At 29.3% G+C, this 12951-nt stretch overlaps 1 protein-coding gene across 2 annotated transcripts; it reads right to left on the bottom strand.

Annotated features, from left to right (window-relative positions):
• Window positions 1-4374: 4374 nt before the first annotated feature.
• On the bottom strand, window positions 4375-8443 carry LOC124912073 (E3 ubiquitin-protein ligase RHF2A-like). 2 transcript variants are annotated; one of them, XM_047452630.1, is made up of 9 exons: window positions 8257-8443; window positions 7939-8071; window positions 7823-7869; window positions 6811-6873; window positions 6620-6728; window positions 6145-6527; window positions 5961-6065; window positions 5554-5869; window positions 4375-4687 (listed from the first exon to the last, which is right to left on the bottom strand). In XM_047452630.1, the coding sequence occupies exons 2-8, from the start codon at window positions 8068-8070 to the stop codon at window positions 5599-5601; spliced, it is 1110 nt and encodes a 369-aa protein (XP_047308586.1). In that variant the 5' UTR covers window position 8071; window positions 8257-8443; the 3' UTR covers window positions 4375-4687; window positions 5554-5598. The 2 variants fall into 2 exon arrangements, with proteins under 2 accessions (XP_047308586.1, XP_047308587.1); XM_047452631.1 differs by lacking the exons at window positions 7823-7869; window positions 7939-8071; window positions 8257-8443 and adding an exon at window positions 7336-7478.
• Between the last annotated feature and the right edge of the window lie 4508 nt (window positions 8444-12951).

Genomic DNA, 12951 nt, shown 5'->3' with positions numbered 1-12951 from the left:
AAAAAAAAAACTAGTAATACATTTTAATACAAGAAAATTAAGTAAGAATTAGTAAACTTGGGCATTTTCGTGAATTGAACACGAAAGCTACTATTCGAGTTCAAATGTTGAAAAATAATATATTAAGTTCTAATTTTACTCGAATTCAAACTATAATAAAAATTAAACAACTTATTAAAAATACGGTTGTGTTAAGTTTAAATAAGAAACACTCTATACGTGTCAACTATTTAACCACGTGTACACACGAGTTTGCATCGGAACGCGAAACGCGCGATGCTGACAAGTAAGACGCGTGATCGCGCGATGTTGACAAAGAAAAATCAACCAACTAGAAATTAATTTTGAAGAATAAAAACTTTATTTTTTTTAATAAAATAGGAAGTAATATTTTTTGTTCTATATATTAAATTACTTTCTTCTTTCTCTCTACATTTTCATTGCTCTCTTTGAGAATTACCCTGCTGCTACAATGGAGAACTTTCCCAGCGCTCAATTAAACATGTAAATATATTTTTTTGCCCTCTTTCTCTCTCCTTTATATCTCTCTCTCTCTTGATTAAGGTTCTGTTTGGATTTGCAGGCTCGATAGGTATGTTTATGATTACTTACGTAAGAAGCATGATCCTCGTATAGCAGAGCTTTTCAAGTTGGAAACTGGTCTTTCCTCAGATGTGCCTCAACATTGTAACTCTTTCTTTAACCATGCAAATATCTTACTTTTTTTTATTGATTTTTGCATGATATGTATCTGTTATTAATTATAATTGTCTGCAAATAAAAAAATATCATTCTAGAATCCATAAGTAGAGACGGATCTAGGAATTGATTATAGAATCTATGCGTTGGGATGGATATAAGATTCTAGAATCCATGTGCAGGTCTAGGAATTGATTCTAGAATTCATGCGCATGGACGGATCTAGGAATTGATTAATCTATGCGCAGAGAACTGATCTAGGAATTGATTTTAGAATCCATGCGCAAGGAACTGGTATAGGAATTGATTCTTGAATCCATGCGCAGAGAACTGATTTATGAATTTATTTTAGAATCCATATGCAGGGAATTGGTCTAGGAATTGATTCTTGAATCCATGCGCAGAGAACTGATTTAGGAATTGATTCTAGAATCCATGCGCAGTGACGGATATAAGCATTGATTAGGAATTGATTCTAGAATCCATGCGCATGGACGGATCTAGGAATTGATTTTAGAATCCATGCGCATGGACGGATCTAGGAATTGATTTTAGAATCCATGCGCAGGGAACTGATTTAGGAATTGATTCTAGAATCCATGCGCAGTGACGGATCTAGGAATTGAAGTTGGGATTGACATGAATTATTTTTTAAATTATTATATATTTTTTTTGTTCATATGGACTTTAGATCTGCCTCTGTCCATGTGTATATTTTATCTTAACAAGTTTTTCTTCTTTTGGAAAATCGGTGTTTGTATAGTTAAATAGTTAGAAAACTAGTGTCTCTTTGTTCTTTTTGAAGTCCAACATTAATTTGTATAAATAAATCAACACAATGACTTAAGCATGATGTATCTATCTCAAATATGATGTTTCTATAATCTTTATTAGGTTACAAAATAATAAATCTTAATAAAAAAGTTTGTTTTTATCAAGACGGTTACTATCTTTATCAAAAGTCCAACTTTATTATTTTTATCTGTTTTGATGTAGTTTCATTTTGTTAAATTTGTGACAGTTATAGAAGAACCTGCAAGTTTTATGGTAGATTGGTGGTCATTCATGTTTGATCATTTCAAAGATGATATGTTCCACCAAATGCAGATCAATCCGAATGCTTCTGATGATCAGTCAATTCAGCTCAGTCCTCTCCCTACTCAAATCAATCATCTTGTGCCCCCGATGAATGAGACGATGATGATGACGAATAATGTTGATCAGATTCCGATGAATGGGCTGATGATGACGACGAATAATGTTGGTCAGATTCCGATGAATGAGACTATGATGATGAATAATGTTGGTCCGATTCCGATGAATGGGACGATGATGCCGAATAATGTCGGTCCGATTCCGATGAATGAGACTATGATGGCGAATAATGTTGATCCGATTCCGATGAATGGGACGATGATGACGAATAATTTTGGTCCGATTCCGATGAATGGGACGATGATGCCGAATAATGTTGGTCCCATTCCGATGAATGGGACAATGATGATGAATAATGTAGGTCAGATTCCGATGAATGGGACTATGATGACGAATAATTTTGGTCCGATTCCGATGAATGAGACTATGATGATGAATAATGTTGGTCCGATTCCGATGAATGGGACGATGATGACAAATAATGTTGGTCAGATTCCGATGAATGGAACGATGATGACGACGAATAATGTTGGTCCGATTCGGAGCATTGTTCATCCGAGTCGGACCAACATTTATCCACCTCCGAAGAATATTACTCATTGGCTGAGCGAAAATGCGCAGCCTATTGGGATGAGTAGAAGAAATTTTAAGCCAATTATTGATAGGGATATTGTTCAGCCATTTAAGAAGAATATTGGTCAGTCAAGTATGATTAATTTTCATCATCCAATTCAAGGTGAAGAAAATGATGCTATGCAAAAGGCTTATTATAAGGTAATTTAATGTTATTTTATATATTATATATATAGTTTATTATTATTATTATTATTATTAAATTATAAATATATATTTCAGGGGAAAAAACATGTTACCCAGGATGATGAAGTAAGCACGGCTGTATCCAAGTACAGCCGTGATATGATGGTTAAGAGTTTCATGAGGAGAAAGAGAAACTAAGACATCTGAAATTTATTTATTATTATTATTATTATTAAGTGCTTGAAAACAATTTATGTTTTTTTTTGTTTGTTGGATAATTTATTTATTTCAAATATTACTGCAGTACTGGTTTTTATGGTTTAATTGATTAGTTCCTTTCTCTATTATATTGAATTATTATTTTGTTTTTAAATAGAACTTACATTATTAGTTTTACTTGGTCAAATTACATTTTCAAATTGGCCTTCTTTGTATTTTATTAAATATAAAAATTAATTAATTAATAGTTTTAGTTGACCAATTTTGATGGTATACAATTCAGCTTATAGTTTTACTAGTCAAAATGGGTCAACCTGCCTTAATTCTATTTCTTTTTTAAAAAACTGTCTTCTTTTTTTTGTTTTTCTTAAATGATTTGATTTAAATAACCATTTTTTTTTTTTAATTACATCTCACAACAATATCAAAATTTTCATCATAATTTTTAAGTATCAATTTCCCTTTTATTCCAAATCAAACATACAATTTTGTTGATTCAAAAATATCTTATATTTCTTTGATTTCATGGGATTGTACAAACCTGAAAAGTATACTAGTAATAGTTTCAACATTTTAGTTAAAAAAAAAATAATAATAAAATTATATTTAAATATCACATCAAAAAATAATTAATTCAACTTAAAAAAATATTTTCAAACTAAAAAAAATATTAAACTAACTTTTAACCTTATTAATATTATCTATATAATTAATTTTACATATTTTATTTCAATTTTTTCTCATCCATTTAATAAAATTAATTATATAGTAATAATTTATACACATTAAAAAAAATTTAACATTATTAATCATATTTTTATTACTTGTCTTTAATTTTTATTATTTATCTTATATTTTTAATTATTGTAAATATATAATTTTTATCTTTGTATTGTTTTATTATTTTTTAACTTTTTAATATAAAAAAATATATGATACAAATAAAAAATTAAGTAAATAAAAAATTAAATTAAAAAAATAATACAGTTTCTTTATACATTAGATTTCATATTTAAAAAATAAAAACTAAAAAAAGATAAAAATTAATAAAATATAAATATTACAAGATGTCAATATTACAAGAACTTATTTATAACTTTAAAAATAAAATATGTTTGTGAATAATAAAAACGTATATATACATATTTACGAGAGGATATATACATATTTAACTTTAAAAATAAAATATGTTTGTGAATAATAAAAACGTATATATACATATTTACGAGAGGGGTATATAAAATACTCTGAATTTTATATAGATCTTTTTAAACTGTTAAGCATATATACCCGCAAACACACTTAACCATTTAATCAAGCGCAGAACTTGTTGCCTGACAGGCTTGATCCCAGGACCTCATAGAGGCCCGAGAGATATTCACCTCTTGTTGCCACTAGACTAGAAAAGGAAGGGAATATCTTCCTAAAATTTTAACATACAAAAGAACTAGTAAAATTTGTTGACCCTATACATTTTAAGAAACCTACCAAAACACAATTTAAAAAACGAGACAAACTTGTCCTACTACTTAACTAGAACAGAATCCAACACAATTTCCTTTCATAAATTGTTTCCAAACTAAGAAAATGAGAAACATCCCACACTTAGTAAAAAGCTGGTTGCTGCATACACATAACCAATTTACAATCACTGATAGAAATGTAATAGATAGATAAGATAGATACAACAATAACAACAAAAGGATTCTTGACATTTGGGGGTCTAAAAACGCTAAAACAATAACAGTCTTTCTTTCTTTCTTCTTCCCTTTTATTATTTTACCATGATGGCCATATTCATTCTGTCTATAAATCATGTACATATCTCTCCCATAGACCAAGAGAGGCCAACAACCTGAAAAAAAAATAAACAAAATTAAATCAAACAATAGCAAGCATTTCAGACATTTTCTACCCTAAAGAATCTCAAAGACAAATCCATAATAATATGAAGGGCATTGTTGGAAAATTATGTCCTTCGAGTGTGAATGGGGTTTGCAAATGCGACTGCTAATATCATAGGCAGAACCGTAATGAGATTGATTAATTTGCAATGACAATTGTCACACTTATGAGATTCAACACCAAATATCAAAAAATTATACTTATTAGCTATTACAAGAAATGCTACATGTTCGCAATTGAATTTACATACAGCATAACAAATCCATTAACCTTAGGCAAGAATAAAAGGTTTCAAACTTGATGATATAATCAAATTGGCCTTTATCAAGCAGAAAATGCAAATGTTTCTCTACTTTCTATTTAAAGCAAACAAGTCCATTCATTATTCTATTTAACATTTAAATATAAAACAAATAAACCCATACTTGATATTTAGTATTTTTGTAGTTTGAAACAATGAGAATATATAATTTTTTAAATAAAGAGAGCAATGTTTGAATGAAAAAAATTTGTAGCTTATTGATATTTGTTATTAAATAACCATTATGAAAAATTACTTTCAAATATACCTAATAATCAATTAACTAATATAAACTCTGAATAAAAAGATGAAGGATCAATTTTTTCCTAAAAGTTCAGGAGTCGAAATGAGTTTTTAGCATTGATGCTCTTAAGATGTTGAACAGCTATATATTTCCATCGAGTTTGGACTATTTTGAAACATTTGTCTATTTCTTTTTGCAAATTTACTATTAACTAGCTCTAAATCGATATGGAGCTTCAGTAACAATGCTGAAATAACTTAATTATGCATACCTTTACTGAGAAATCTTTGGTAACATCTGATTAGCCATTTAAGATTTAATTTGATGCAGAGCCTGCAGCCGGTACAACTTGTGTACTACCACCATCCTCAGAAACATTGCTGGAACCCGATTCTGTAAGCTGTTGGCTGCTGCCAGATGCTCTAGCCGCATCACCTCTTGTTGGATGCTCCATCGGTCCAGATACATCTGACGTTGCTGCATTGACTTCTCTTCTTACTTCAGAATTAACATCTGCATTATTGCTGTTGCGGGAGAACAATCTTTCTTTCCACCCCCTCGTGCCCTTTGTTATAGACTCCTTGTATCTTTCAACAGGAATAATGATGATTTGTGTCAGAACTTGATAGAATAAACGAAATTTCGTAATAGTAGTTGTAAAGGAGGATGGATGTATACCTCATTGACATTGTGTTGAATCGAGATCTAACAGACTCAGAAAATGACTGCAAATCTGATGGTCCTGGTCTATTATGATGATTCGTGGAAGATTGAATTGAAGATCTACAAGACAACAACAATCACTAATTACAAAATGGCTTGATAGAAGAGTTGAAAAGATGAATGTGAGGCAGAAATATACTGGTTTGTTGATGAGTTTCCTTGATGAATTATGGGAGAGACACCACTTGACCCAGAAGCTGATATAACAGGAGTAACATGAACATAAGGTGAAGAAGTCAACTGTGTAAAATCATGCCCTGTCACTAACTCTGAAGATGAACCAGAGTCGGTTAAGACAGGAGGAAGTTCGCCTTCACCAGTGCGAGTTGGAGAGGAGGCGGGAGCAACAGATGGTGTATTTTGTTGGGTTGAGAATACAAGGAATTGTGGACGACCATGAGCTGAAGCTCTACCCCTCTGACCTCTTCTGCCAATATGACGTGCCCTTCCCATTGCAGCGGCCGCAGCAAAATGTTGGATAATGCGCTCTTCAAGTTCAGCATCAGTAGCACTGACAGGCAGCTTTATCCCCACAAAAAAAAACAGCAGAACAAATAAAAAATTAGTTAGTGTAAATGCAAATTGAATAAGTTCGTTGCAAGTCATTTATTTACATGCTGTAACTCAAAATCCCCGAGTGTTGGGTGATGAAATATTGCAGTATTCCTGGGTGGATTTAGTCGAATGTTTCTCTCATGTTCTACAGCAGCAAGCAACTCCTGGCTGTCAATGCACATTCATCTCATCATATAAGCCTGAGAATAGAAGCGGAAGAAAAATATAAGGAGAATTATTACTACGCTACCTGCTCGGATCCTTTAGGCTAATAGATTGCCAACACATAGGACACTGTGAGCTTCTCTGACACCTACAAATAAGCATCACGACATATCAGAAATGAATCACTTGTTTCATGTTTCTTCTGTTGAAAGTCTATCTTGAACCTCGCATATGTCAAAGGTTAGGTTTAGGGTTTCATGGAGAGGACCGTGAGCAGAAAGTTATGTATTCATCACAGCTTATAGAAAAAAAAACGAAAAACAGGTTAACGGGTGAAACGTTCAGAAATTCACATGGTTTCCAAATATTGGAAATCTTGCAAGTCAGCTTGAAATTTTTATTCCGTGTCCATAATATGTTCTACTTCACATTTTCCTATATAAAATTGTCATTATATATTTCTCAGTGCTTTAAATTAGAACAAGACTAAGGATATTACAAAAGGAATCAATCACTTCTAATTGTATCTGTAAGGCTGATTAATAGAAATAACCATGGTAACCTTTAGACTCTTAATGTTTGCTTTAATCTTTACTAAATCACGTGAAACCTGTAGACGTTGCAGAAACTGCTTATGTTCCAGGTTGCAGTAAGGACCAAGCCCCACTTTAGGTAAGTCATGGAAAGCATAGGAGTGGCTCTTGTTTAATCGCGGGAGCATCCATAAGTTTTTCCCAAGAAGAAAATCTCCCAATAAAGACACAGGTAAGACAAACAAGGGTGGATAAGTAAGAAATTGCTTACTGATAAATACCAACATACTCCTGAGATAGACCCAGTCATGATAGTATTCAGGACCCAAAAGTTTGACAGTTACTTAATTATGTTTTACGATCATGTCAATAATGCGTTTCTAAAACGGTAACATATGTTCTTAACATGAATCTCATCATTTTTTAAGTCTGGACATTGAACTGCTGTGGTAAAAAAAAAAGAGAGGATAATCCACTGCAATTTTTACATTTTACTAACAGGCTTCAAAAAAGTAATTTTCTAATGTAACATGAAGATACATAACTGAAATTAGATAAACCTACCACTCAAGAATGCACTGGAGATGAAACTCATGCTTGCAATCAGTTACCTGGAAAAAGAATACCATTTAAAATGGGAAAATTCTTCAAGAACATTTTTATAATGCATACATACATACCGAAGAAGGATCACTCTCAAAAAATTCTTCAAGACATATGCTACAAGCATCATCACAAGGATCTTGAATTCCCCCTTCCACAAAAGCAGCAGCTGATGTCAGATGGACCTCAGATTTTACCTCCTCTTCCATCCTGAAATCCCAAAAGCAAGCATCTGATTAGTAGTATATAATCCAGTTCAAAGAACAAGTAACAAAAAGTGAGACATCTAATATGATTAGTGAACCGACCATCAGTAATTGAGCAACAACGTATGTGTAGGTTTTGATCATCGTAGTAGTAATTGATGTGAAATAGAAAGAGAGAAGAGGAATTACCGATTAGAAGTGAAGCTGCCAGACGATCTGCGGTTGATTCTGAGGAATCTTGGTGTGGTGGTGGTGGTGTTGGTGAGGATCGGGTTGTTTGAAGGTGTAGAAACCCTAGGCCAAAAGAGAAGGCGGTGCAGGCGGGGCGGGGCGACGGGGCGGAGTGAGAAAGAGACGACTTACTTTGAATCGGACTTTTACTCTCTTAATTTGATTCCTCCTCCTTCACGCAACCCACATAGGGCGTTTCAGCCCAACTTACGTCACCCAGTCGTAATCTCTTCTTATAAATAATCAAATTACATATTTTACTTGCAGAATATTAATAATGGTAAAATAAATAGTTTTTTTTTTTTATATATATACAAAATATTAAAATTGTACTTAGCGCTAGTTTAATTCAGCTAGCTTATTCTCAAATACGTTTATATAATTTTAGCTTATTTAATCGTTAAACTTGGGTAGGTTTGATTCAGTTTATTTTTTTTTTATATTTATAATATTATTTAATAATTAATATTATATATATATATATATAATGTTATATATATTTATTAATTTAATTTTAAATATTAATAGATTATTTAAATTAAAAAATAAAATATATTTTAAAATAAATTATAATAATATATTAATTTTTATAAGTTTTTTTTAATATATAATTTTAAATATTAATAAATGACTTAAATTAAAAAAAAAATATTTTTTCTAAAATAAATGATATGAATAAAAAAAAATTATTATTATTATATATATTTTTCACATTTCTATATTCTACTTTTTACTAGGGTTGTAAACGAATCGAATTGAATATTACTATATTCGATTCGTATTCGTGAAACTATTCGAATATTCGTATTCGTATTCGAAATTTTTTCGAATAATTAATGTGATTCGTATTCGATTTGAAATTGATATTCGTATTATTCGATTCGATTCGAGTATTCGATTCGATTTTTTTTAAAACATATTTTATACAATTTATTCGAAATTTTGAAAATTAATATTTTTACCTAATATATAACAATATTCAATAAAATTACCTAACAAAAATTAAATAATAATGTTCAAATTACGATTTCAATATTCAACTCCCAATACAATGCAATGCAAGCCATTAATTAAAACTTTCGCATAACATAACATAAACAATAGTTATCAAAAGAACATTTCATTAAAGTGGTTTGTAAATCAATATTCGAATCCTTCATGGCTTGCAAATCTTTCTCTTTTTCCTTTCAAAATGCCCCTTATCTTCCTCAACTTCATCATCTTTACCATCTTCCACATTTTTACCTTCTTCCTCAACTTCATCATCTTTACCTTCTTTATTATCTTTCTCCCCATCAACATTCACATTCTCAATTCGCAAGGCACCATCACATTCATCATCATTTATCTCGATCATAGTTTTCTCCCCCTTTCATAACAAATATGTAATTAGAGCTTAGATGTTAAAAAATATATATATATTCTAAATGATATACAATATTTAATAGTCATATTAGATATGAGTTACAACTGATCAAGAAATACATGACCGGAGAAGAAAATGACTCACCGGAGAAATCACTGGAGTAGTGTCGAGTGGAGAAGACGACGACGAAGAAGAGAACTACATGGAGGCGACGGCGGCGACCAAAGTAACGTCGACTGGAGAAGAGAAGAGATGAGATGGAGGCGGTGGTAGGTTTTGAGTGATTAGCAGCAAAATGACTAGATGTGGGTTTCAAGTTTTTCAACCGAAGAAATATATATATGTACTAGGGTTTTAGAATAAATAATATTTATAAAATTAAAATTAATAAAATGGTATATATATATAATATATATAATATATATATATAATCGAATATTAGCGAATACCGAATCGAATATCTTGATTTTGTATTCGTATTCGTTTATTAGTCGAATCGAATCGAATATTTTTATTCGAATTCGAATCACAAAATTACGAATACGAATATCAAAATTCGTATACGAATACCGAATCGAATCAAAAGTATTTGATTCATTTACAACCCTGCTTCTTACTTTTAATTTTTTCCATTTATTTTTGAGTTCTCTCACTCTATTTGTATTATCATTTATTTCAATGGTAATTCGATACTTTTATAATTAAGACTAGTTTAATTTATAAATTTATAATTATAAATAAAAAAAATGTATTTATATTTTATATTTTGCTTAAATATTTTATATATTAAGATACAAACATTATAAATAATAAATAAAAATATATTTAAATATATGTTTTTTATTATAATAATTTTATATAAATATATAAAAATATTATAAATATGTGAAATAGATGAGAGAAAATGAATAAAATGATTAGAGAGAGATTAAATTGATGAAAGAGAATGAATAAAATGATTAAAAATGAATGAAATAGATAAAAGAGAAAAAGCTGAGATTATAATTTTAAACACCGAAGAGGGAGGTACAGGAAAATTGAGTTTAAACGCAAAAGTGTGTTTGATTATAATTTTTTGCGTGAGTTTATTACGCAAAGTTACTGTAGCAGCTTATTATGCAAACGTCCATACTCAGCTTATAAACGCTAAATCAAAACATGCTCTTAATTGTTCAAAATAATTTAAAAGTTATAATGGGTGACTTCATAACTCTTTTAAAATTTACAAAATCATTTTACACAATTTAATAAAAACTACATATTTTATAAGGATTGTATGCTCTCAAATTTTCTTAACTTTTTCTTTAGTTCCTTCTCATGTAAAGTTTCCTCTCACATGAAAGGATAAAAATATAAATAATTTTTTTTATATTTTTTTAAACAATTGTCTTGACCCTTAAGAGGAATAGGAAAAAGAAAGCGAGATAAAAAGATCCTACCCATTCTATACCCAAGATTGTCTACTCTCAAATTCCTCTCATTTTCAGAGTAAAAGTGTAAATATATATTTTTTTAAATGTCTTATTAAATTCTCTTTGCTCCTAGAGACACAAATGTAAATATATTTTTTTTATTTTATAAAATGACTGTTTTGTTTCTTTCCTGTCGCGGTATGTGAGAGGGAAACAGAGAATCATATCCCCTATTATAAGGTTGAGGGAATAAATTGAGTTTAAGTTGAATTATATTAAAATATTTCTAAAGAATAAGTTAGAACAAATAAACTTAATTATATACAACGCACTTAAAATATGTTGAAGTGTATCAAGCTTACCATTAAAAAATTTTGGAGTCCGAGTATCAAATAGGAATGAGTTTTTTTTTTAAATTTAAATATTGGTATAAATTTAGATTAGAAACAGTCCTCACTAAATCAAATCAAGCTGATATTTGATGAAATTGTCAGCATTTTGATTATATAGTCAAAGTTTAATTATGTATTGATATATCAATATTTTAATGTATTGTTTAATGTGGACTATTTATAATAAAAAAATTATTTATTTTTGTAATATTTTAATATATATATATATATATGAGATTCCTCATCCATAAATTTCATTTCTATATTTAAAGTATTCATATGAAATAATATTTTAATATATTAAATTCTAAACATATTTTGATTATTAAACCAACCTAACCATTTTCATTAAGATAATAGTTACCAAAACAAAAACAACTATTGTATTAATACAAAAATAGATCACACAAGTTCTAAAGTAATTTATAATGCAAAATGAACAATACTATAGGTTAGACTTTAACCATTTAATTATTGAATAAATGCTTTTTGGATAAGGCCTTGTTTGTCAAAGGTTCAGTTAACAATGGAACTAGTCATATTCCTTTTAATGGAATATTTTTTATAATCATTTAACAAACAAGGCTTTAAATGTGAGTTGTGCATGTTTTAATAAATTATTAATGTTGGTGGTTGATGAACTAACCATGTTGTTGGTTGGTCTACTTGTTCTAGTCAATGTATACAAAGTAATATTCTTATGTTCTATAAATATTTCATTTAAATACACAATCATTAATGATTTTATATATTATAATTATTTGTCTCAATCATATTCACATTCCAACCAGATAATTACAAAAAATATATGTTTAAAAACAATTTTTCATTGAAACTCAAACAATACCCAATCCCTAAAATATTATTTTTCAGAATCCTTGTTACAATGATTGGATCATTTCATTTTAGATCAATAAAATTATAATTAAAAATATATTTTTTATTTGATATTTATTGGATTCATATATATTCATATTAAATTGTGATTTGTATTGTCTAAAGCACTTTTAAATCAGTCATCTAAGTATTTATAATTTACTAAAATTATTAGAATCGAATCAGAAATCAATCGAAACTGAATAACCAACTATTTTTGAAGCTACTAAATTAAAACTTTAATTAATCGATTTAGTTTTTAGTTTTTTTTATACGTAGACTAGTCGTTTTAGTAACTATTGAACAACAAAACCGACCTATCATGTTAAAATAAGCATTTGTAATGTACTATCATAGACTATGTATACATTTAGTTAAGATTATAACTAAAACAGATTATTGAATCATTAAAATCGAATCTTGATCAAACCAAATAATCACCGATTTGTGAAACTACTAAATTGAAACCTAACAATTTAGTTGGTCGAATGAGTGACAGTCGAACAACAAAACCGTTAAAATAAGTATTTGTAATGTCCTATCATACACTTCATATATAATTAGTTAAGATTATAATTAAAATCAATCGAATTCAATTGTTTATATA

This window comes from Impatiens glandulifera, chromosome 8 (assembly GCF_907164915.1).
Source record: "Impatiens glandulifera chromosome 8, dImpGla2.1, whole genome shotgun sequence".
NCBI classification, from domain to species: domain Eukaryota; kingdom Viridiplantae; phylum Streptophyta; class Magnoliopsida; order Ericales; family Balsaminaceae; genus Impatiens; species Impatiens glandulifera.
This window is presented reverse-complemented; position numbering and strand designations above follow the sequence as displayed.

Excerpts from the sequence above, each read along its gene's own strand:
- LOC124912073 (XM_047452630.1), bottom strand. The coding sequence starts at position 8,070 with ATGGAAGAGGAGGTAAAATCTGAGGTCCATCTGACATCAGCTGCTGCT. Across the intron at positions 6,729-6,810 it reads AGCCTAAAGGATCCGAGCAG|CCAGGAGTTGCTTGCTGCTG; the intron begins GTAGCGTAGTAA and ends GTGCATTGACAG. Across the intron at positions 6,528-6,619 it reads GGGATTTTGAGTTACAGCAT|CTGCCTGTCAGTGCTACTGA; the intron begins GTAAATAAATGA and ends GTGGGGATAAAG.